Genomic DNA, 26738 nt, shown 5'->3' on the forward strand with positions numbered 1-26738 from the left:
TCCTCCTCCTCGAATTCGGAAGCGCTGACAGTGGCAGCTTGAGGGCCCGCCTCCTCACCTGGCGATTCACCATCTGAAAGCAGGAAGGCACAAGAGTAGCTTTAGAGTGAGGACAGGGCGGCAGCGAGGGAGGCATGAGTGCTGCCATTCACTGCATTGGTCGGACAGTGGCAAAGGATGCTGATCTGAGGCGCAAGTGGAACGAGAGAGGTCAAAAAGGTGATGCCCTTACCATTGGTGCCCAGAACAGGGTCGGCATCTCCACTGGCGACGGGGCCAATCAGCCGGCCTGCCATAATGCGCTCCACACACTGGTCGAGGTCGGAGAGCTCTTTGACGTCAGGACGGCCTCCCCCGGTCTCACTTCATTTCCGCCGGTTGTGCGCCACCTTGGCCTGCAAGAGAAAGGACGGCCTCTAAGTACAGTGTGAAGCCCTGATCTTGTCTGCAATGCCTCCCATGGTCGAATAGCTTGGACAGTGTGAAGCCCTGATCTTGTCTGCAATGCCTCCCATGGTGGACTGGCCCTGACAGTGTGAAGCCCTGATCTTGTCTGCAATGCCTCCCATGGTCGAATAGCTTGTACAGTGTGTAAAGTGCTGAATGTGCAAGTGATTTTCATGACAGTCCCATAGCTGCTGGATGAGGGCTGGCCATTAGGGCTTTCAGGTCCCTTTGCCCATAAAGTGAGGTGCACATGCAGGGATGAGGAGGACACTGGAAAGGGTACTCACCCTGACAACCCGAGTGAGGTCGTTGAACTTTTTCCGGCATTGCACAGGAGTCCTGGCAACCACGCTGTTGGAAGACACCCTGTTTGAGACCTCCCTCCAGGCTTTCCGGTAGACGCTGGGCAGCGGCCTCTTGCCACCTTCTGGGAACAGAACATGGCGCCTGCGCTCCACTCCGCCAACCAGCACCCTCAGGTCACCGTCGCTGAAGCGCTGCGCTCTCTCCCTGGCCTTCTCCATAGCCCTGGGCGTTGTGCAGATGAAGCAGAAGTGGTCAGGCCTAGGTTGAGGGCTGCAGTGTGCAGGGCGTGGCAGGCAAACAAATCCACCCTCCCCCTTTAAGAGCTGACCGGCGCCAGAGTGTCTGCCGTCAATCAACAACTCGCCGCACCTGCGCTGCGCCCGGCCTAGGGGGTATCGCTCAGCACCGCCGGCTTAGCGCCTAAAGATAGTTGTGCATCACCTGTTTTAGCACAGCAGCAACCTCTTGGGGCGATGCGACTGAATATCGGCGAAGGTGGCGCAAACTTTAACGGCCGCCCGACTTTAGCGCCCCAAAAGTGGCTATACTGAATTTCTAGGCCTTTGATATTCTCCACACCTGTGGGAAAGAGCTAAGAGCAAGTCATCTCAGGCTGCTCTGATACATCTCCTAACACAGAAGCAAAGTAACCTCTTCCCACCCTTTTGACTGAAGAATGATTTTTGGTCCAATTCCTGGCCACTTAATGTTAGCATGTGAATTTGCTTTCTTTGATCATGTTTGAGATCTCATTTATATGGAAAAGGGTGCCCGCAGCCAGTCACTGATGTGACCTGCTTTATGTGATATGAGATTAGGATCATAGAAGGACAGATTTGTTCCCATTTTTGGGTGGTCTATGAATACTTGCGCACAGATTTGTCAGAACCCAAGCTACAGTAGATTCAAATTTGAGATTCCAGATGCCAAATCCAAATCTCAAAGAAATTCCAGTTAGCACTTCAAGATGTGATTAGCGAAGAAATAAAATAATTAACACGTCTCTAACAGCAGGTTTATATTAGGAAATATTAAACACTGCTCATTTAGATCTCCAAGTCTTAGGCTGTAAAGGTGCAAAACTAACCCATTGGCCAGAATTTTGCTGGCGCTCGCCACTCAGGAACCCGCTGTCAAAACGCGCACACTGGACTTTCCCGACATCAGGTCTGTCAGCGCTGAGCAGACCCGACAGGCAGCAGCGGGGGAGGCAATTAAAATCATTCATGGCTTGTTTACAGCCACTTATCCATGTTTTTTCCCAGCATTTTGGATTTGACAGGTTGTCCACTGGTTTCCCGCTGTGCCTCAACCTCGTCTGTGAAGCTGAGGCGGGAGGTCAATGGCCATTGAATCAGCTGTTGAGTTGACAGCTTCAAATGTACAGTAATAGCTCCCACCTTACAGAGATATCTTCCCTCAGCCACAAACTCTTCCTCACTGCATTTCCACAACAGATTCTCCATGGTGTAAGTCTTTACACAAGTCTCCATCCAGTCTGACCTCATTACCTCTCCCACCATTGACAGATCGCTTCTGTCATCTCTATTTCACCTGCCATCTATTCCATCACCATGGGTGCCCTTTATACTCTCTCACCTTGGTCCTCAGAATCCCACCATAATCAGCCCCAACACCAGCATCACCAGGCACACCAGCAGCACCAGGCACACCAACAACAACACCAACCTTCTCCGCAATCAACTGATGCTGCACGGGACACAGGGCATCGGCACCTGACCACATTGCTGCCCGGGATGCCAGGGATGGCCTCACCATGGCCAGATTTACTTCACTTGACAATGTACACCCTGGCTGCCACATGATGCGCCAGGTTGGCACCACCCCACACCAACACCATATGTGAAGGAATATACTGTAGCCTTTTTAGAAAAATACACTATCTTATGAATGAATTCTGGCCTTGTTGAAACAGGACAAATTGTTGACCCTGAATAAATAACCTTATTGAAACAGAAGAATGGGATTGCTCCGAATGGCTGACCTTTTGGGAACAACACATTGGTCAACCCTGGATATGTGATATAAATTAAACTTCGTAAAGATGGCACATAAGATAAGGAACATCTGCCCTCGTAAAGATGACACAAAATAAGGGACACCTGCCTTTCATACCTTTTTATATGGTGAACTCAGAACACCTGGAGATGTGGCAGATTTTGGAATATTACAAGCTGGAGTGGCAGTAAAGAATTGCAGAGGTCAGCAGAAAGATGAATAGTGATAATTAACTTGCATCAGCAGAAACCTTAAAGGAAATACAACTGAAAAAGGGTATAAATATTGAAGTCTCAAATGAGATAACAGAGTCACTTTAATCAGGCAAAGCGATTCTCGACGACAGAGGCGGCTCTGTGGTCTTCCACTCTTTGTACCTCAGGGATCAAAGGTATTTTGATATTGATGGATATCCTGTATAGAAAACTTTAAGAACTGTAATACTGTAGTGAAGTTAAGATTTAAAAGTAAGATTCTCTGTTAAAAATAAGATCGTATTTTTTCTCTTTTTAGAACTGTTAACGTTGCAATTGACTGATTCATCAACTGTAAATTGCGTGTTGGTTCTTTTAATAAATCTCTATATATTTTTAGAATTGTCTCACATAAGTCTTCTGCATCAATAACTCGTGAACTCAATCTCTGTACACTCTTTGGTGGAGAGTTACATTTCTGAGGGGAGTTCTCCAGACCCTCATATCTGTGATGTTACAGTGTGGCTAAACTTATTAAAAGCGCTATCTGGAGGATGGTAACATTTTTGGGTTGTTCCTTTCCTTTAGGTAGAGATAGCCCGGACCTTTAGACCCAGTTAAGCGTCTTTAGGATTTGGCTACCTCAAACTTTAGTTGAAAATGAACATCTGAGAAATACACCTGATCCGGGAAAGGGCTAGGACTAGTAAATATCCTTTCACATAAAGCTTCCCCACAATGCCCAAGCCATTCCTTTCACACTCATCATCATTGCAGGGGGTACCATTATGACTCACCATTCACTTCAACTCACTAAGCTACTTCCAAAGGTGCACACAAATCTGTCCAGGAACACAAAGTGTTGAAAATAAAGGTTTCAATGTTTGGCACCACATTAACAGAAACTTTACATGAGCATTGCATAAAACACCCAAGTACCTACCCTTGTGTGTCGTTAGTTGTTATGATGTCACTAGGATGAGGGTGATTGTGACGGGTGGCTAGTGAGATGGGGATGTGATACTGTAGATAGAGAGGGATGGGTGGAGGTGCAAGGTAAGTTGGTGTGTGTAAGGATGTGCAGGAGTATGGTAGGGAAGGCAGAGTGATGGGGATGTGATGAGAGGCACAGTAGGATGAGGTTGAGTGTGGCTTTGTACTAACTGAGATCATTAAAACGTTTGCGGCACTGCACCCAGGACCTCCTGACCGCATCCCTGCTTGTGCCCTCCTGTGCAATGTGCAACCAGTCTGTGTTGATCTCCTGGGGAGGTCGCTTCCGCCCATGGGAAAGGAAGAGGACCTCCCTGCGTGCTGTGACTCGCTCCATAAGCATATGGAGGGAGTCATGGGAGAGCCTGGGTGCAGCCCTGCACCTCTGTGCAGTGCTCGTCAGTGTTTGCAGCACTTCAATGCTGTAGAACACTGACAGCACCAATGTCAAAATAAAGTTGGCCATGGTCCCTTTAAGGAAACCGGCTGATGATACGTCATCAAATGACATCACCAGTCCCACTTCCTCTAATTGGCTGGGAAGCGCGCTGGGCAGGCTTAACAAGCCCAATCAGGGGAAATTAATTTCAGAGGCTGGGATGGAGCCAGTAGCGGGGTCAGGACCGGCCACCGACATCGCCCGCCACGGACCCACCGAGGTAAGTAAAATCACGGCCTACAAGTTTCTTAGGATTTGGTCTACGAGACAGTGCAAAACTGGCCAAAATAAGTTCCTATGACTATTGTACAAAAATAGTAGAAGTTATGGAAAACCTACTGCAGCTATCCTGCCAGCTTCACCTTAATGGTTTATGAAAACTTTCACCGATGCAAAAAGTTATTTTCTCCTCAGATATGAAGGAAGAGTTAAAATGACAGTTAAACAGACAGTTGTAATACATTGAAAATAAAAAACTGAAGATGTTGGAAATACATAGGTTTCATCAGCATCTGAAAAGAGAAAAGGTAAGTTATTTTTTAGGGTAAAGACACTTCATCATAATTAGAAAGTGAGCCCTTTTATAGGAGTGAATAAAATGAATAGGGGAGGGAGAATAATGGGTAAAGGAAGGATCTGTTTAGTTGAAGAACCATAGAAGTTTACAACACAGGAGGCCATTGTGTCCATGCCAACTCTTAGCTAGATCAATCAAAACTAATCCCACTGCTCTGCTCCCTCCCCATTGCTCTAAATGATCCTACTATTACAAGGGGTATTGGATGGGTTTAATAGCCTGTGAAAGTTTTTTTTTTAAACCTGCAAAAGGGTGAAAAAATATTGGATGAAAGACAAAGATCATCTCAGAAAAGCACTGACAATGAATTGGGAAGACTTGGCTGCGATTTTCCGAGTGGAGGCAGGTTGGAGTCGGATTGGCTGGTTCTGGTCCCGCTGCCGATTTAATCCGCTCTGCATTAAGTATTTTCCCTTAACTGGGCTTATTAAGCCCATCGTGCATGTTGCCCGGCCCAATCAATGGGTTCGGGTCTGCTGCTCACCTCTGCTGACGTCTTCCATTCAGCTGCATTTAAGGGGCCCATGTAGCCTTCTGATTTTTCTTTCATTTTCTGATGCTTCTCAGTGTGACAGATAGAGAGATGAGTGGATCAATATCCAAGGCCTCTCCATGATTTGATGATGACTCCCTACATGCTCTTGTGGAGGGGATGAGAGGGCGCAAAGAGGTTCTGTTCCCCTCAAATGGACGGAGGAAGCCTCCTCAGCAAACCAAGGCAGCCTGGCTGCAAATTGTTGAGGAGGTGAGTGCTAGGTCTTCGTATTCTCGCACCTGGGTTCAGTGCCGCAAAAGGTTCAATGATCTGTTACGCTCAGCAAAAGTGAGTATAACATCACACTTACCTTCAATCTGCTCCCCAGCTCCTCTCATCACCAGCACTCTGCATTGTCAACCTACTCCTGCACTTCCCAACCTACCCTTACATCCCTTGCAAACTTAACCATCCCTCTCTTTCTATGTACAGAATCACTCCGCCATTCTACTATGCACCCCTCACACTCGCTATCACTGTTATGCAATGGCAACAACTAACAACACACAGGGAGGGCCCTTGGGTATTGGCACCTCCCTCCATCTTTGTCTCCCTCTAAGCATCTATGAATTCTCTACACTCACTCCAACATTCTCGCTCAAACGCCACTTGTGTCCCCCATTGCAGGAAAAGAGAGCCCGCACTAAGAGGGAGAGGGGCTCTCGATGGTCCTGTGGGGGAGTAAAGGCATGAGTTAGACATGTGAGCAGACACATCCCATTGTGCAGATGATCAGAACTCAATCTGTATGAACATCAGATGCCATATCAGTCACTCATGCAATCTAAATGAGAGGGATGCAAATCTATTCTGTCACCAGCTTGCTCGACTGCCACCTTCCTTGGTGCAATTGACCACCGCTGAGGAGGCTGCAATTGACATTGTCAGAAGTGCTGAGGAGCTGGAAGTGGGGGACAGAGAGATGGGTGCAGTAGAGCAAGCTGGTGACAGAATAGATTTGTAACCCTCTCATTTAGATTGCATGAGTGACTGATATGGCACCTGATGTTCATACAGATTGAGTTCTGATCATCTGCACAATGGGATGTGTCTGCTACGTTAATATCACATGTCTAACTCATGTCTTTACTCCCCCACAGGACCATCGAGAGCTACCCTCCCCATGCCACTGCGGAGCCCTTGCTCAGAGTCCCCAGTTCCTCACCCAACTGAGGTGGCCATCTCAGTCCCTGCACAGCCGCAGGAGGATCAGACTGTTGCCGAGCCCTCCCAGACTCCCAAACCCAGAGGACGCCCTCCAAAGGCATCAAAGCAGGCGCAGCATGGAAGTGAGCAAGGTGCCCCTACATCTGCTGAAGCCTCAGGGGGAGCACCACGTAGAAGCATGCGTAAGAGAAAGTTAACACACAAATAGTCACAAGGGTACTCACTTGGGTGTTTTGATATAAAACAAAGTGAAGATTTTCATCGTTATTTCAATTGTAATAAAGAGATGCGATGGCAAAGCTTCAAAGAGTTGGCCTATGTGTACTCAGAAATGAAAGTGTCACAGTGAGGGATCAGGGCGCCTTTCATCTGTAATGATGGTGCTGAGAGTGATAGGAAGCCACAGTTTATTGTACAGATGCTGTATGGTGTGTTAAGAAGGTCGGCCAGACACTCATTTCCATGTGCCAGCCACATGTGTTGGCTGCGTAAACTTACGCAAACCTGGCATGGATTAATGCATCCCTTGCCTCACGGCCAGCAATGTGCTCGTGTGCTGGTGGAACTGGCACATGCGCCTCCGCCAGGTCTTCCTCATTTACATCCGAGGAGGAGGAAGGGGAAGAGGAGGAGGAGGCTGTGTGCTGAGCCACTTGTTCCTCAGGCAGTGGTAAGCCACGCTGCTGTGCAATGTTGTGCAGTGCACAGTAGACCAATATGATTCTGGAGACCCTGGCTGGTGAGTACTGTAGGGCTCCACCAGATCTGTCGAGGCATCTAAATCGCATTTTGAGCAAGCCGGTGGTTTGTTCTATGATGCTTCTGGTGGAAATGTGGCTCACATTGTACCATTCCTCAGCTTCGTTTGATGGCCTCCTCATTGGCGTCAGTAGCCACGTCTTCAGGGGATAGCCCTTGTCTCCAAGGAGCCAACCGGAAAGTTGGGTTGGCGAATTGAACAGCTGAGGCACAATAGACTGCCGCAAGATGAACGAGTCATGGCAACTGCCAGGGAACTTGGTGCAAACATGCAAAATGTCCTTCCTGTGGTTACACACCAGCTGGATGTTAAGGGAGTGAAAGCCCTTGCGGTTGACAAATACAGCTGGGTTGTGATCATGTTCCCTAATAGCCACGTGTGTGCAGTCTATGATGCCCTGCACCCTTGGGAAGCCTGCTATATTTGCAAAGCCAACCGTACGCGCAGTTACACTTGCTTCATCCGTGGAGAAGTGGATGCAATTGTGCAACTTTGCAAAGAGGACAATGGTAACCTACGTGATGCAAGTATGTGCAGCCTACTGGGAGATACCGCTGATGTTTGCCGATGATCCCTGGAAGGACCCTGAAGCAAAGAAGTTGAGGGCGGTGGTGACTTTGACAGCCACTGGTAAGGAGTGTCCACCCGTTCCTCTGGGCTCCAGGTGTTGATGCAGATTGCGCAGATGTCAGCGACTACCTCTCGCGGAAGTCTCAGCCTCCTTTGGCACTGCTGCTCACTCATGTTGAGGAAGCTCATCCTCGGCCTGTAAACCCTGTGTTGGGGGTATCTCCTGCAGCGTGGAGCAGCCCTGCGCTGACGCCCTCTGCCCTATGCAGCATCAGGTGGCTGAGAAGAAGGTTGGCGCTCCTGTTGTTGCTGTTGCTGTTGTGCCTGGTTCAGCTGCTGCTGCGGCTGCTCTTCCTCCGATTCTGAGGACCAGGATGAGCGGGTATAAATGGTTCCCATCCCGCTGGTATATATCTCAGTTGAGGAATAGATGTTATAAGCGCTCAGTCAATGTGGGGAGAGGACTTTCCAAGGAGGTCACAGTGCATATGGATCTCAGCTTAAACACTTACAAGCTCAATAGACTTGCAAAATGTGTTCCACAACCTCAAAACACAAAGTTCTGGCATCTGAAAGTCAGCCATGTTACAGGTCCACTTTTATGCTGCAGGAGCAGCTGTCAACAATTCAGCGAGTTGCTGAATCCGGCACAATCAGCTGGCGTGTTTGTCGCACGACGTGCAACACGCTGAAAATGTAGTAAAATGAAAAGAGCCTCTTAAAATCGGATTATCCAGGCAGTTAACAAGCTGTTAACTGTCTTAAGTGCTTCTCCCGCCGTTTGGTGTCGGGTCTGATCGGGACTCGCAGACCCGTCACTTTGTAAAGTTGCGTGGAGGCGGGATGGCGGCGGGTTCACAACCCGCCGTCAATGATTTGGATTTCCACTACTGACCCGCCTCCAAACCCGCCCTCTGAGCGTCGGCAAAATCGCGGCCAAAACGCGGGAATGGAAACAGCTCATTCAGGCAATGGTGTAGATTATCAATTATGACGTTACTGGAATGAAGGCAGAACCAGAGGTTTTACTGGAATCTACCCTGGGGTCCAAACCTACATTTTTGCTTTTGTTTCTGTGACATATTTTGATGAATGTTGGACCACATAGCCTGATGAGACCCAGGGGAGGCTGCTTAAAAGTGGGAAATGGGAGGTGTAGCTTTCTTCCCCTAAGATTCCTGACTTTACAGGTAGAAGTCTCCACTTTGCCTGATGACACAATTGGAACAAATTTTTAATTTTACGTGAACATTTTAAATATTTCAGTCGTGCAAATGGAAGTGAAGCTTGTAGAAGAGAATTGAAATATGGGGGCATGTGTTCGCCTCCTGTCATATTATATCATAAATAGGGCTTCCATAGATGACGGAGTGTAATTAAGGCACTTCAATTCTCAAAAACATCATTAATAAAATTTAATTTCCCACAATAAAAATGCACCTCTAGGGGCATGAGTAGGATCGATATTTTCACTTGTGAGGCTAACTCTGATGATTGCCAGTTATCTGGTTAGTAGGTTGGTGTGTAGAATATTAATCATGCAATGCCATGATACATTCTCCAGTCGGCTAAAGGAAAAGTGTTTAACATCAGATTTTCTCGTAAAACTTAAGGGTTTTTCATTTATTTTTTCTTAATTTTCTTTTGTAATATATTTATTTTTTCAAGAGCCACGCTGGATATATTGTCAAGTGCTGCTGATCACCTTGCTCTCACACTCTTGACTATACACTGTTCACCAAGCCATCAGGAAGTATTTGAGCATAGCTTTGATTTTTTCCTCTGTCCTTGTCAGGAAGTGCTTTTGCCTCCACTCTCTCCTTATAAGATCACAGTTGAGATGTAAAAGTCACCACTTGCTGGAATGCGCAAACTAACATTGATTATATAGTAACCTGTAGCTGCTTTTATTGGTTAAATACCCAACCATGTGTGTTTTTCACTGTCGCCTGACCTGACTGTCACCTAATTCTAATATCCTGTTTAACTCACCAGTTCCCCAGTGGCCCTCCTATCATAAGTCACTTCTGTGTAAGCTCCTGGCTTCTTTCTGTCTGGGTGAACTCCATACACATCAAACCTGCAATAGCACCAAAAACAATTTTGTCTTATGTTATTGGATATAAAGAACACAAAGATGTTGGAAAGAGAATAGCCATTCAGCCCATTTTAATATTCAGGACACACTCAGACCATAAGCGCCTCTATCTTATCTAGGTTTCAGCTTATTACATTCAAAAGTGAAGGACTCTAACGGGTGGTACACCAAGTTAGAATATAGTTCTTGCAGTCTGGGACCAAAATTTGAACCCAGCTCCAACAGTGGAAATTATAATAACCCATTTCTGATAAATAATTGATTAGGACTGTGCAGTGTAAAAGGCCATTCTTTCACTTCTGAGAATTGGTTTAAAAAAACTCAGCCCCCGTCAATGAAGGGAATTAAAAACTGTCCTCTCACTCTGGATTCAAGTACTAGTACTTTCTTAAGAAAATAGTGTCAAAGCTCAGTGAATTAAAAATTAGCATTGTTTTAACATATGTGATCTCCTGGACTGTTTTTGATCGTCTGAGGGTGTCAGAGAGGAATTTTCCCGAGTTTTCTTATGGCACTTATTTTTGCTTCTCCCAGGAGATTCCATGGGTGTGGGGTGTGTGTGTGTGTTGGTGGGGGGGGAGTGGATGTTGGGAGGGGTGAAGGAGTAGATGTTTCCCTATGAGTGTGGGGCAGCTGGTCTTTTCTTGCAAGTCATCTTCGTATGTTTGTATATCCAAAACAACTCTGTTCTCCTCTCTTGTGAGTGCTAGCTCTTTTGCTAGGGGACATTTCCACAGGAGCTTGTCACCTTCTGGTACCGTCCCCAAGTGGCCATTATTGATATGTGAACTCTAACAGTGAGCATTAGCAAGCCATTTGACCGCAGGATGATGGGGAATCACAGTCAAATCTGATCCTCTCTTTGCATTCACACTTGTTCACTCCTAGCTGTGGTCACTGGATACCAATCCAGAGCAGGAACCCATGTCAATTTTCCCTTTCCTATCTCAGGGGCACTAAGTTCAACTGTAGCGCCCTTACTGCCCTGGCTGAGATCAGCTAACTGAATACAAGCTTGGCAATGAGCCCAGGCCCTTTCTAGTGTCTCAGCTAACTCGCAGCCTAAACTTGATGAGGGAATAGGGAAATAACATTCTTATAAATCTAAAAATGTAAAAGGAGCAGTTAAAATATGCCTACACTGAGTTTTTACTTTGCTAGTGCTATATTTGGAAATCTCAACTATGATTAAAATTAACAAAACTAAGAAGTTTCAGTTCTTGATGAACCTTGACTTCTTGAATTCAGCATTGCGCTTCTGTTTCTCTTTATTTATCAGTAGGACCAGAGGATCTCTTGCTGTCATTCTCCGTTTGCAACTTCTCTTCACTTTCCTCTCTTTCACTCTATTTCAACATTACTATTATGGTCAATGTTCCTCTGAATTTTCCTCTCTTGTATCTGCTAAGCTCCAAATACTCTTCCTCCTCCTTGCACCCTCACTGATTTGAAATTGAGACTCTCTTACTCTAACATATTTATTTCAAAACACCTCAAAGCTCTAAAACTCCTGACCAGACCTCATCCTACAATCTACAGACATTTACACTTCAAGCTTGGTGTCACCTAATCACTGGTGCTTCTTCAGTCACCTCAACTGCTCTCCTAACCTTGATGATGTCCTGGACTATGGGGTTGTGGATCAAATACTCGTTATAGAAACCACCCGATTTTCAAGTCGAAGATCTACCACAATGAGTGACAGCCCTTCAGCAAGGCTTTTTGTTACACAAAATATCCATTTTACTTTGAAATTGAGAGATTTAATCATTAAAAGGGAAAATAAGTAATTTATCAAATATCAGATTGATTGCCCCTTGCTGACCAACAGGATGATTCCCATTAAACTGAGATGGAGAAGAATCTGAAACATCTAATCTATACTGAGATTAATTCAGCTCTTTCATTGAGTTCAATCACTCCCCTCAGCCAGCTCCCTCAATGATACAATCAGCAAATTTATTTTTAATTAACTTTACTGCCCTCTTCCTTTAAGATCCCCCTCTGCTATGTGTACCATTCCCCAGGGGGTAGCCAAGTGACTGCTCCTGGACTTCTGCAAACACAAATAAGCTATACCAGATGGTATAGGACAGAGGCCATTTGTGACTTGTTGTTTGAGTTGTTCCTCCAGCTCTATAAGGCAACATCTACTCCTTCTCCACTTGGTGCATCCATCCCTTTATATTGCTGAGATTAGCAACTTGCTGCATGAGGAAATTGGTGAAACAAAAACTACATCCTCGCTCACCTACACTATTACCATGATAGCAAAATACTGCGGATGCTGGAAATCCGAAATAACAACAGAAAATGCTGGAAAAACTCAGCAAGCCAGGCAACATCCGTGGAGAGAGAAATAGAGTTGACGTTTCAGGTCGAATCCCTTGTCCTGACGAAGGGTTTCGACCTGAAACGTTGACTCTATTTCTCTCTCCACGGATGTTGCCTGGCCTGCTGAGTTTTTCCAGCATTTTCTGTTGTTTTTTTACACTATTACCATGCTGCTGCCTATGATCACTTTTTAAAAAAAAGTATGGCATAGTGGTTAGCACTGTTGCCTCACAGCGCCAGGGACCCGGGTTCGAATCCGGCCTCGGGTGACTGTCTGTGTGGAGTTTGCACATTCTCCCCGTGTTTGCGTGGGTTTTCTCCGGGTGCTCCGGTTTCCTCCCACAGTCCAAAGATGTGCGGGTTAGGTTGATTGGCTATGATAAATTGACCCTTAGTGTTAGGGGGATTAAATACGTGGGGTTACGGGGATAGGGTGGGATATGTGTTGGTGTAGGGGTTACAGGGATCGGGTGGGATATGTGTCGGTGCAGGCTCGATGGGCCAAAATGGCCTCTATCTGCACTGTGGGGTTTCTGTGATTCTGTGAAACAAAAGAATCAGGAAAATCAAATTTTAAAGAATTCTTAGTACTAAAACTTTCTGTAATAATATTGACAAGAATTCTTTTCCACAATATTTTTCAGCTCTTTCTTATATAAACATTAAAGTAAAACCATGTGTATATGTGCACCTCAATACAATCTGTTTCCCTAGTTTTTGTTTGCCACGTTAGTAGAACCCTATTTAGTAGCACTTGTTCATACTGAGACTATGTGATTGCCAATCATATGATATGATCAATATTTTCATAAATTAGATTGACCAATCAATTCATAAATGGTGAAGCTGAACGTGGATTAAAGATGCTGCACAAGTGTGCACTTATATGACAAGGTCGATAACAACATGTTCTGTGACAGTAAGTGTTTGAAAGAAAATAATTTAAATGAGTGGTTTTGTAACCTACGGTCAAAAATAATTGAAAACTGTTAGAAATATGATCTTTATTTCTCCATATGTAATGGCCCAGAAATTCGGGTCGGGGGCTTCCCGCGGGTGCAAGCCCCCGACCTGCACTTACCTTGCACGCCGGCCGTTGAGCTGTGGGCCCCCGTGGAATTCCGATCCTGGGCCTGATCCAACTGCTGGCGCGCAGTGCTTGCGTATCCCAGGGGCGCAGTTAGTTCGATGCGTCCCCTGGGATCACGTGGGCCATGGAGAGCCAATGGTAGCAGGGAATGCTTCATTCATAAGTTTGACAGGAAGAGCTGTCAAACCTATAAATACTATAAGCCCCAAAACATCACTAAATCTTCAAATAAATTTTTTTTTAAATCACATTTTTAAAATAAACTATAAATTACATGAAATAACTATTTTAAACAATAATTTAAATTTTTGAAAAAAATAATTTTATTTTCTAACAGGGCTAAAAATAAACTTACCTTTCTTCAAAGTATTTAAAAATAATAAACCTGTGGAAAAAATGTTTTAATTTTAATTAATTCACCACTTACCTTGTAAAAAGCAGGCCTTGCGACTGCTTTTTACACGTCTAACTTCTGGAGACCTACCCTCCCGGGAAAACCTGCAAAAAAAATGTAAGTTCGATGCGCACGCGCAGCCTCTCCCGCACACGCGTTCGACCTCTGAACCCCTTCTTTCAGGGGAACGGAAGTGCCGGTTTCCCACGCATGCGCAGTGCATGCACAAAACCGGCACTTCCATTGGGCTTACAGGTGAGGACCCCATGCGTACTTGTTGTGTATGTACCTTTAAGAGAATAAATGGTCTCAGACTGCAGTACCGGCAGTGACCACCCCTGTATAAAAGGCACTAGCATGCCTCTGTAGTTCCAGTTTCCCAATTGACTCCATTCAGTAAAGACTTGTTTTGTTCAACTCCTGCTGTCCGTGTCTCAATCATACACGGACATAATACTGGCGACAAGCAGATACGAACTTACCTACAGTCTGCACCACCTCCTGGGATCCATTCCTGAAGCGAAGTGAGCAGAGGTCGAGGCCAGAAGGAAGAAAGAAGCAGTAGAAACAGGCGTCGACCGTGGGCATCCGCCCCCGAGTTAGCGGAGTTGAAGATTGCTGGAGAAGCTGTCGAAAGCGGGGCCTGGTTCCTGTCGACGGTGCTTCAGCTAATCGGGCTGGTGGCAGGTAGTACACTGATCCTTCCTGGGCTGCGGCAGTCGCGAACTCAAGCGGGTGGCTTGCAACGGGGCCGAGCAGCGTTGTCGGGAAGAGGAGAGAGAGAGGGTGGAGCACACAGGGCGCGGCCGGTGCTACGAAGCCGGGCTGCGTACAGACCCGAGAAGAGGGAGGCAAGAGTCCCACAGCGTTGTTCCACGACGGGAAAATAATAAAAAAAGAAATATTAAACGTGCAGGAAACCGCGAGGAGCTGCAGGTTACAACGGAAACCACGGAAAGCAGCGCTAGCAACAGCGGGGAAGAAGGCAAAGCGCGGGAGGCGCCATTTTAGATTTTCAAGATGCCGAAGACTGGCTGTATCACTGCCTTTGATAATACAATAGAGGACTGGACCACGTATGTGGAAAGAGTCGAGGTATATTGCGAGGCAAACGAAATAGCCGATGAGAAAAAGGCATCGGTATTGCTAAACTCAATGGGCGCTAGAACGTATGGCCTATTGCGGGACCTGATTACTCCAGCCAAACCGAAGGCGAAGGGTTTTACCGAAATTGTTGCTGTCCTACAGGAACACCTAAACCCTGCACCGCTGTTGATAGCAGAAAGATTTAAATTCCACAGGAGAACTCAGCATAAAGATGAGAGCAATGCTGAGTGCCTTACGGAACTACGCAAGCTATCAAAGCACTGCCAGTTCGGAGCAGGACTGGCAGATACCCTACGGGACAAATTTGTCTGTGGACTCCTGAGTGAAGGAACACAGAAGAAGTTACTCTCAGAGAAAGAGCTGACGCTAGATAAGGCTTTCAGCGTGGCAGTATCGTACGAAGCAGCAGCCAGGGGAGCTGCGGAAATACAACAAAAGCCACAGGAATACGGCACCCACGAAATGACACGGGGATTTGCAAAATGTTATCGCTGCAGCAGAACTAACCATGACCAGAAGGACTGCTGGTCCAAGGACAAAATATGCAGGCAATGCGGAAAGATGGGACACATTGCACGAGTTTGCAGGTCTGGGAAGAAGACCAGCGACAACAAAAAGGCTACTAAGGAACCGTACAAGAAAGTACAAAAGATGACGGACAGTAGTTCCGAAGACCAGATGAGCAATAGTGAATCCGGGAACAAGAGACTAAGCTGTCTCAAACTTCACAATGTAATCACAAAAGAGGATCACCGAACCACTTGGCTCACCCTCACGATAGCAGGGTCCCAAGTTAAAATGGAATTGGATACAGGATCAGCGCTAACCATCATGAATCGACGAGACTACGAGCGGCTATTCTCACACATACCCTTGAGAGAGACATCCATCGTCTTGATGATGTATACGGGGCAAAAAGTATACCCCAGAGGAAAAATAAGGGTGCCTGTCGAATACAACGGCAAGAAAATACGGAAATTGTATCTCTACATACTGCAAAATGGTGGACCACCGTTATTGGGACGTGAATGGATCAGGAAGATAAGCTTAGATTGGCACTCCAGTCATGCAATGACGGTGGATGGTAAAAAGGATGAAGACGTCACTCCTGGACGATTGTCAACAATCTTAGCTAACGCCAAAGAGGTATTTCAACAAGAACTGGGCACGCTTAAAGGCGTAACCGCCTCAATAAAAATAGAAGAGAATGCAATTCCCAAGTTTTTCAAAGCAAGACCGGTACCATATGCAATTCGCCCAGCCGTCGAGGCAGAGCTGGAGAATCTGGAGAAGGCAGGCGTGTTGTCTAAGGTCGACTGGAGCGAGTGGGCGACACCCATTGTTCCTGTCATGAAGAAAACGTTAAACAATAAGTCTGAGGAGCCAAGGAAGGTTCGCATCTGTGAGGACTTCAAGGTGACGGTGAACCCAGTCCTTCACACAGTACAATAATATCCTCTTCCAAGGATAGAAGACATCTTCGCCTCACTATCTGGAGGGAAACGTTTTACAAAAATTGACCGAGCACAAGCATATTTGCAGATGGAGGTTGAAGAATCCTCTAGGAAGTATCTCACGATAAACACTCACAAAGGTCTTTACCAGTATCATCGATTGGTATTCGGAGTAGCATCGGCTCCGGCGATATGGCAAAGAGCGATGGAACAAGTCCTGCAAGGGATTCCGGGGACTCAGTGTTACTTGGACGACATCCTTGTGACAGGTGAAGATGACAGTGAACACCTTAACAACCTAGAACAGGTGCTCACTAGACTACGGGAACATGGGCTACGAGCCAACCGCCCCAAGTGCGAGTTTCTTAAGAAACAGATATCGTATTGTGGCCACGTGATTGATGAAGAGGGGTTACATAAGTCCCCTGACAAAATTGAAGCGGTTGTTAAGGCCCCAGCGCCTGAAAATGTGTCGCAACTGAGGTCATTCCTCGGATTGGTGAATTACTACCATAAGTTTTTACCGAATTTGTCCACAATTCTGCACCCACTGAACGCCCTACTACGAACGGGAGTAGCATGGAAATGGAGCAATGACTGTAAGCGGGCCTTTCAGAAGAGTAAGGACTTAATCACTTCAAGAGAAGTATTGGCTCACTACAACCCAGCACTGCCGATCAGACTGGCGTGTGATGCGTCTCCCTACGGCATTGGGGCGGTACTGTCACATAAATTCCTTGATGGTTTAGAGAGGCCGATAGCTTTTGCGTCACGCTCGTTAACTTCTGCCGAGCGTAACTACGCCCAGATTGACAGAGAGGCCCTCAGCCTAGTGTGGGGGGTGAAGAAGTTCAATCACTACCTGCACGGTCAAAAATTTACTCTACTAACCGATCATCAACCTCTTGTCTCCATTTTCAACCCTCAGAAGGGCGTACCGATAATGACAGCGCAACGGCTGCAGAGGTGGTCCCTTTTCCTAGGGGCACACCAATATGACATCGAGTACAAAGGAACTAAACAGCATGGGAATGCTGATGGATTGTCGCGCCTACCGTTGCCGACGGTGGAAGAAGAAGACCTTGCAGTGGATCCAATGGAGATATTCCACTCGACCATAGTCGAATGTCTCCCTGTGACAAATGCAAACATAGAAAAGGAAACACGAAATGACCCGACACTATCCCGGGTCTATGATTTAACGGTGAAGGGATGGCCAGCACATGGCGAACCACTGCTGCCAGCATTCTCGCCGAGAAGAGAACAGCTGTCATTGTGCAGAGGAACCTTGATGTGTGGATCCAGAGTAGTAATTCCACCTAAGTTGATGGATAGAGTGCTCAATGAGCTTCATGAGGGTCATCTGGGTGGGGTAAAAATGAAGAACTTAGCCAGAGCGTTTGTGTGGTGGCCGGGAATCGATAGAGAAATCGAAGAGATGACCAAGAGCTGTGCAGGATGCCAGAAGGTCCAAAACGCCCCACCACAAGCTCCTCTACATCCATGGGAGTGGCCCTCATCTCCATGGCAAAGGGTGCACATTGATTTTGCTGGTCCCTTCATGGACTCGATGTTTTTAATTGCAGTGGATGCACGCTCAAAATGGCCAGAGGTAATAAAAATGTCCTCAACCACCACAGAAAAAACTATCACAGTTTTACGAACCATATTCGCCAGGAATGGGCTGCCTGAACAGATTTGCTCTGACAATGGACCACAGTTTGTGTCTGAAGAGTTCCGGAGGTTCTTAAAGAACAATGGTGTTAAGCATTACACATCTGCTCCATATCATCCAGCCACTAATGGATTGGCCGAGAGGTTTGTTCAAACATTCAAGAAGGCTATCAAGGCAATGTGTAATGAAGATATACCCCTACAACACAAGGTGGACAACTTCTTGTTTGCCTACCAGAATGCGACACATGCGGTTACCAACCAAACTCCAGCCATGATGTTCTTCAATCGAAGACTACAATGCTGCTTGGATTTGGTTAAGCCAAACGTCCGAAGAGATGTGGAGAACAGGCAGTTTCAGAATATGAATGAAAGGCCGACCAGGAGTTTTAAGATAGGTCAACCAGTTTTGGCCCGGGACTACCGCACTGAGAAATGGCAGCCAGGAATGATTTGTAAACGGCAAGGACCTCTCATGTATACCGTGGACGTTGGAGAGAGCATTGTAAGACGCCATGCTGACCAGATTCTAGAGTCACTGGAAAACGTCAACTCCACACCACGATCTGATACACCTGGCAATGAAATCGACGTACCAATTGCAGCTACCGCAGAATCGGTGATATTGGAAGCAGATGAACCAAACAACGACATTGATCCCGACCCAACCTTGCCAGAAGAACCTGATACCCCAAAGAGACGTTATCCAGACAGAATCAGGAAGCCTCCTCAAAGACTGAACTTATAATTGCTTAAACTCAACTAATGTATCTAGCAACCGTAATTGTGATTGTAATTAGTTATCATTTAGTTGTTAAATGAATGTTATGTACTGTTTATCTAAAAGGGGAGGAATTGTTGTGTATGTACCTTTAAGAGAATAACTGGTCTCAGACTGCAGTACCGGCAGTGACCACCCCTGTATAAAAGGCACTAGCAAGCCTCTGTAGTTTCAGTTTCCCGATTGACTCCATTCAGTAAAGACTTGTTTTGTTCAACTCCTGCTGTCCGTGTCTCAATCATACACAGACATAATAGTACTCACCCGTGGAGACCCGAATTTCTGGGCCATTATATAAACAGATGCTAGTTCACTTATATTTAGGAAAGTGCACATGTGAGTTGCAACTTGTGATACAACATTGTACAGCACAATATATAGCTTGAGAACTAAATTGGATATGACACAGTCATGACACAGATGTCCATGTTATGGAACTGGGTCCATAGTCCAGTGCATAAATATTGCATTGGACTAGTAGCCCCAGGTTATCTGTTATTTCCTCACCATCCCTTAGAATAAAACTCAGAACATTTTCTAAAACTCATGAACAATCTCAATAGCCCAATTCATTTTTATTAAAAACACTCCAAATATTGACAACCAATATGAAGGTTATCAGTAGGTATTACTGAATGGCTAATGCAGTAATGCCACCAGAAAATACACCTATCACATAATATCACCTACCTCATTGTGCTCATGGAGTCTGATCTTGTATTTAATAACAGTGCTTCTTACCCAGGTCACTTACTAGGGGTAAAACATTCTGCTTGAGAGAGCAAGGCATATTATCTTTAGGTAGGTAGTGTTAATATAAGTATATATTACTCTGCCTCCTTAAATTTTTCTACATCACTTTCCCAGGTCGCTACCAACAGCAACAACCTGCATTTATATAGTGCCTTTAACATAGTAAAACAACCCAAGGCACTTAACAGGAGAGTAATAAGACAAAAAACCAGGTGAGGGCATTTCCACTCAGCTGGACAATGGAGGAGAGGCATTGGAGGAGGATGGTGTGGTCAACTGTGTCAAAGGATGTAGGCAGATCAAGAGGAATGAGGAGGGATAGTGCATCATGGTCACAGTCACCAAGGGTATCATACAATCATACAATCATTGAACAGTACAGCACAGGAGGAGGCCATTCAGCCCATCGAGCCTGCACCAGCTCTTTCGAAGAGCAATCCAGTTCGTCCCACTCCCCCGCTCTTCCCCATATCCCTGCATTTTTTTCTCCTGCAAGTATTTATCCAATTCCCTTTTGAAGGATACTATTGAATCTGTATCCACCACCCTATCAGGCAGTGCATTCAAAATCCCAATCATTCATTGCGTAAAAATGTTTTTCCTCATGTTGCCTCTGGCTCTTTTGCCAATCACCTTAAATCTGTGCCCTCTGGTTATCGACTTTTGTGTCATTGTGATTTCGATTAGGGTTGTTTCAGTGCTGTGTTAGGGGCAGAAAACTGATTGGAGAGGTTCAAGCATGGAGTTGAGGGAAAGATGGGTACGGAATTGGGAGGTGACAACATATTCAAGGACTTTGTAGAGGAAAGAGAGGTTGGAGATGGGGTGGTAATTTGCAAGGACAGAGGGGTCAAGGGTATTTAGTTGTGGGGGGGGGAGGTGATGGCGGCAGATTTAAAAGGTAGAACGACGGTACCTGAGGATAGAAAACCATTTACATTATCAGCTAGCATGGGGGCCAGGAATGGAAGTTGGATCGGCAGCAGTTTAATAGGAATTTTGTCGAGAGAGCAGGAGGTGGGTGTAATTGACAAGATGCAGTCAGAGAGGGCATGAGGAGAGATAGGAGAGAAACTAAAAAGGATGCAAGCTCCTGGCTAGCCAGTTCTATTGAATAGCCAGTCATTATGAAGTGCAGGACAACGGCATGGACACTTTTAATTTTGCCTCCCTGTGGGAATGCCTGATCCAGCTTGTTGCACCCCATGATCACAAAGTTGAAATCAAAATCTCATTATACAGGGAATCGTGGGCGCAGAGCCCAATAATGCCCCTGCCTGTTGCAGCTCCAGAGCCTCCTGCTTACAGAGCAATTTGACCTATTTGGATTGCACACTTTAGAATGTGTCACTTGTCTTGTTGCTGAATTAGGCTCTATTTCAAAATTCTGTACGAATGTTACACTCGTGTCATCCCAGTCCATCTGCTTCCAGCAGGAGCACAATAAGACCCTGGGAGCAACTCAATGCTGACTCAAATCACTGCTAGAAAATGGAGAAAGCATTAGTATTAAACAGCAACGATGTTATCATAGTGTATGTTTCTTGTCTGATTTTGTACTTGCAAACAAATAAATAGCAATTTACAACATGGAAACAGACAGTTTTGGTCCAACCAGTAGTCCACATTGGTGTTTATTCTCCACACAAACAGTAATTCTAATCCCATGTGGCTGCCTTGTTCCCATATCCCTTTATCTCCCTTTCCTTCAACTACTTATCTAACCTATTCTTAAACTCATGCGACTAGAAATTAATTCCAGCCAAGGAATGGGTGGTGTCAGTAGAAAAGTTGGAGAATTAGCGCCAGGCACAAATGCTTTAAACTGCACGCAAAATTTGTGCTCACTGCTCAATAAAATGATTGGAGTCCTAAATCAAGTCTTAAAACCCAAGCTCATTGGCATTAGACTTAAAGGGTGGACCAATATCGGGTGCAATCTAATCGCAGGCTTTTTTCACTACTTAAAGGGGAGGCTCATTGATGCTGCAGCACCTCATTCTCAGCGTTGCTGGCTGTGCAGCTGCCTCAGCAAACAAAAGCAGAACAAGGAGAAGGAGCCGGAGGACTGAACCAGGTGTGCTTATGGCAGGTCCACACCCCAAGGAGAGAGCCTGCAGATTCTCCGATGGAGCATTGAGGCATTGGTTTTCATTGTAGAGAGCCGGAGGGCAGTGCTTTACCTAGCAAGTAGCAGGAGGCCCTTGCCACAAGTCTTCTGCACCATATGGAGGGAGGTAGCGCAGCACATCTCGGGCAGCACTGTGGTTCCCAGGACCCATACACATTGCAGGAAGAAATTTAACAACCTTACTCGGGTGGTCAGGGTGAGTGAATGCTTCAACAAATACTACATACCACCATCTGTACCACAATCTTCACACACTGCCCAACGCATCACACCCCAGCACTCACCCACCAACAATCTCTATCTAGCAACACTCACACCCACATCTCACACCTTGCACACAATGACAGCTATTCAACTATGGCAGGCACATCACCCAAACACATTGCTCCACATTCACTCACACACTTTCCTTTTGTCTTGCAGGCCAAGGTGGTGCACAACAGGAGGGAGCAGGAGCACACAGGCGGTGGACAAGCCGACACCCAACCACTGTGTGTGCTGGAGAATCGAGTGCTGCAAATCATTGGGCGCCAGGTGGTGGGCGCTGTGGCCACCGGCGACGTTGACCTTCTTGGGGTTCATCCCTACTCCTTCTTCTCACATCCCACTTTCCCCTCACCCCACAAGCATTTCGCACTTTCCAGCTAATGATGCTGTATACATGCTTTTCTCCCTTCCTGCCCCACTCCCCTCACCTTAACCCAACTCTCGTGCCTTTATGCTTTCAGACAATCAGCAAGCACCTGAGCAGCCTGTCCCTGAGGGCACCATTGAGAGTGAGGCGGGAGACGAGGAGGAGCAAGAAGACACCCCGTCACTGCATGTCTCACCCGCAGGCACCAGCTCAGATACTGGCACTTCACATTCTTTAGAGGCTAGTATAGTAGTGGGATCTGCACAGGGTGATGCACCGAGGACCAGTGGGCTGCAGCAAGGCCAGGGGGAAAGGGTAGCTTGGGAGCCAGCTCCCCGGAGGATGAGTTTGCGCACAAGTTCTGCTGCACAGGACTTGGATGAGGACCTCGATGGGGAGGCCTTTAGAAGAAGGGTGATGGGCATTTACACGGAGTTGATAGGTGCAATGGCAGGGGTGCCTGAGAGCCACTTGGCAATGGTAAGGAGCATGAAGGAGTCTGCCTCCAACATTGCACAAGGCTCTGCGCACATCATGGAGCCCATCATTTCCAGTCTGAAAAGTATGGTAGACTCCCAGAGAGACTGTGGCAACCCAGACCTGATGCCATGTGTGATGGGCGATCTGGCAGCTTCCATTGCAGCACAGGCGGAAGCAATGCAACGTCTTAGTGCTGTAATGGAGTCTATGCTTGGTGGCATCCAATCTCAGACTGCTCTCCTGCAGTCTCAGCTTGATGCCACGCAAGCTCTGACTGCTGCCATCGTGGCTGGGTCTACCACCGTTGACCGGGGCTTTCATGGTGTCGCAGCAGGCCAGCAATCTGTGCTCCAACAGATTGCTAGGGATGCTGAGGTGCTGCCCCGAGGGAGTGGCAGTGGGTCAGTGGAGCAGGAACCTCCTGTCCTCTCTCAGGATGACAGCATTCCTGCTCTCACCACTGCCACTCCGCCATTGTCCTTGTTGCTGCCTGTCATTCAGCCAGCCGAGACTGCTGTCACCCATGCCAAGGAGGTGCAGTCTACAGCCGGACCTTCCAGGCCCAGAGCTGGTCGAGGACATCCTGCGAGGCCATCTGAGGTCTCCCGCAGGGACACTCAACAGCCTTCCACCAACCGTGCTGCAGTCACTGGGCCAACACTTCATAGGAGCACTAGAGCAAGAAATGGCACAGTAATGACAGGCACTAAGGGATTGCACAAGGGTGAAAATTAAATATTTTGGGTGTAAATTTGTGTCCACTACTTTTTGAAAAATGTATTACTTCACTTACCATTCTTTTGTGGTGTCTCTCATTTCAGATTTGCACTGTGATATGGCTTGCGAGAGGGATGGAATGATGGGGATGTGGTGAGCAAAGGGGATCTGGGGTTTAAGTCATCCTGGTGTGAGGCTAGAGGTCTGTTTGGAGGAGGTGGCAGAGTTCTGTGACCACCTCCTTGGTGAAGCAGAGCCATCTAATACACTGCTCCTCACTTAATTGAAGGTAGAAGTGCTCTCAGAATACCCTTGGAGGGGAAGGCCTCCTGGTGAGAGCCCTGATGTCCCTCCTCATCTCTCTGTGCACATGTTTCCATATTTCTCGCTGTCTACGCTCCCTCCACCGTAGATCCTGAAGGGCGAGGTTGACTGCCAGTACAGCCCCCAATAATGTTACCAAGTGTAGCAGTTTGAATCTTTGAAGAATAAATGTAGCTACTCTTTAGTTGCCAAAAGACTCCTGATACAAAAGAACCTTGAAATTACTGAATGAAACTGTTGCAGTGGGTGAAACTAACAAAAAACCACTGAACCTGCACTAACCTGAGAGCTGCGAGTGATTACAGATGATCCCTTTAAATAACGTCCCTGGAGCCGGCTTCCTGGTGCTGCATCCCAGCTCTCCCTGTTGGTGTTTACTTCCAGGCGGTGAGGCAAGTGTTGAGAATCAATTTTGAAAATCGGGCATTCAGTGAGCATTGCACACTCACTAACATCACGATTTACCTGGCATTGACATTCCCAGCGATACCTCTTACTCGTGGCACTGGGGGGGGTGGCGGATTTGGCACGCGGTGCTGGATTTGCCTCGCCCCAGCGATACTGGTCTAGCCATCTACTGGTGCTAACGAGCAGCACTAAGGGGATGAATTTTTCCCCATGGTCTTTGCTTTAGTCACTAGCTCATATATTCCATAGTCTCACAACTGTGTAAAAATGTCCTCCTGCTCTCTGTCCTAAATCTTTTACATTTATATCCTTTCATTCTACTCTCCTCATGCACTAGAAATAGTCTGTTTCTATCCACTGCATTGCATTCCTCCATAATTTTAAACACTTCTATTAAATCACCCTGTAATTTCCTCTATTCTAAAGAAAACAGCCCCAATTTTTTAAGCTTTCTTCATACTTATATTTCTTCATATTAAGTCGCATTCTAGTGAGTTTGCACTTTACCCTATCACCATAACAACCTTTTTATAGTCTGAAGTCTAAAACTGTACGCAGTACTCCAGCTGCGGTTTTACTAAGGTTTATATAAATTTACCATTACACCTCGACTTCTATATTCTGTACCTCTTTCCATAAAACCCAGAATTCCATTAGCATTTTCCACAAGGAGCTGCTTTAATTCTTATGAACCTGAACACACAAATCCTTCTGTTCCTGCACATCACCCAGCCTTCCCTGATCCCTAGAATTATTATTACTTTTATTTTTTTAATCAAAATCTATCACGTTACATTTACTGACATTGAATTCCATCACGCACTTTTATCCCCATTCCACCATCTTATCAATTTCCCTTTGCAGCTTCCTTCAGTCCTCCAAATTATCTACTGTGCCTCCTATTTTAGTATCATCTGAAATTTGGGTCCAACTCCCTCTGGCATTATATCCATATTACCAATGTACACAGTGGACAGAATCAATCCCAGAACAGAACCCTGTGGAACACTGCTACCCACTTCCAACTGCCCTCAGCCCCTACACACTGCTTCCTCGATTTGACCACTTTTTAATCCAATTTGTTATGCTCCCCCTAATTCCACACCCCTTAATCTTCTCCAATAGTCTCCTGTGCGGACCTTATCAAAGGCTTTTCGAAAGTCCATGTACACCACATCCATTGCATTTCCTCTATATCTGTCACCTCCTCAAAGAACTCTATCGGGTTTGTCAAGCACGATCTTCCTTTCTGAAATCCATGTTGGCTGCTGCTAATTAGTTTCCATTCATCTAAATATTTAATAAATTCATTTTTAATTAAAGATTTCAATTTTTTTAAATCGCAGATGTTAAACTACTTACCTGGATGAGCTAGCTCTACCTTCCCTTTTGAAAATGAGTATTACACTGGCCACTCTCCAGTCCTCTGACACACATCCACTCTCAATATAAACCTGAAATATAATTTCTAGGGTCTTTGCCATTTCTTCCCCAATTTCCTTCAGGGTCCTTGGGTGTATCCTGTCAGGTCCTGGCATTTTGTCTTTCTTCAGCTTAACTAAGTTCTCTATTACTTTCCTTCTGTTTATTATAATATCTCTCATCTTACTTTTAACCAATTTAGGAATTGCCTCCTCCCTAATATCGTTCTCTTTTGTAAACATTGATGTAAAGTACTTATTAAGGATCCTAACCAATTTCCATTTATTCTCGACTAGCTCAAGAGTCCCGTCTCACATTTAACAATACTCTTTTTTACTATGAATCAATCAATATCAACAAAATCGATTAAAAAATAAACACTAAAGTGATGGGGCAGTTTTGTTTTTTTGCCTCCGACTCACCTGGTTTTCTGAGTTCCAAAAGGAGCTCCTTCAAATTGTTTCACTTCCATTGAATGATCAGCCCAGGTCGGATGTTGACAGCGGCTGCAGACTCGATTGAGTTACAGTGAGTTGCTGGTTAATTTCAGGTTGGCATTGAACAACCACCCGCTGCGCGACGGCTCCTAGCAACCGGGAACGCGCATGATCAGGGCGCAGAATGGAATGGCAATCAGGCAATTTATACAATAATAACGATATACAATAATAACGAACACTTCTAATACTCATTGCGTCAGACAGTAAACTGGCATCTTATTATTCGTGGAAGAGCGATGATAATCTAAAGGCAATAAAAATCTTTCAAATAAATTATAGATAGTCTTAAAACTAAGTATGCCGTATCCCGTTACCGTGTTCCCTGTTACACAGAGGGGAAAGATCCCCATATCACTGTAATTTAAACCAGGCGATTCAGTGCAAGTCGTTCTAAAACAAAACCAAAATAAAATCATCCTTCCCCTGGCAA

The 26738-nt window shown here is 45.9% G+C and overlaps 1 protein-coding gene across 2 annotated transcripts in view; it reads right to left on the reverse strand.

Moving 5' to 3' along the window:
• The window catches only part of LOC147122241 (ciliary microtubule-associated protein 2-like), a 50676-nt gene extending 24288 nt beyond the window's left edge, over positions 1 to 26388 (reverse strand). The window contains exons 1-2 of one of the 2 annotated variants that reach the window (XM_085983160.1): positions 26231 to 26376; positions 10000 to 10087 (exon numbers count right to left, since the gene is read on the reverse strand). In XM_085983160.1, coding sequence (XP_085839286.1) covers positions 10000 to 10087; positions 26231 to 26280 — 138 coding nt within the window. In that variant the 5' untranslated portion in view covers positions 26281 to 26376. Of the gene's footprint in view, positions 1 to 9999; positions 10088 to 26230 lie in introns of both variants that reach the window. The other variant, XM_085983159.1, reaches the window with a different exon arrangement.
• Positions 26389 to 26738: the final 350 nt, after the last annotated feature.

This window comes from Somniosus microcephalus, chromosome 3, assembly GCF_052327205.1.
Source record: "Somniosus microcephalus isolate GS21.2 chromosome 3, FLI_Smic_1.0, whole genome shotgun sequence".
Lineage (NCBI taxonomy): Eukaryota > Metazoa > Chordata > Chondrichthyes > Squaliformes > Somniosidae > Somniosus > Somniosus microcephalus.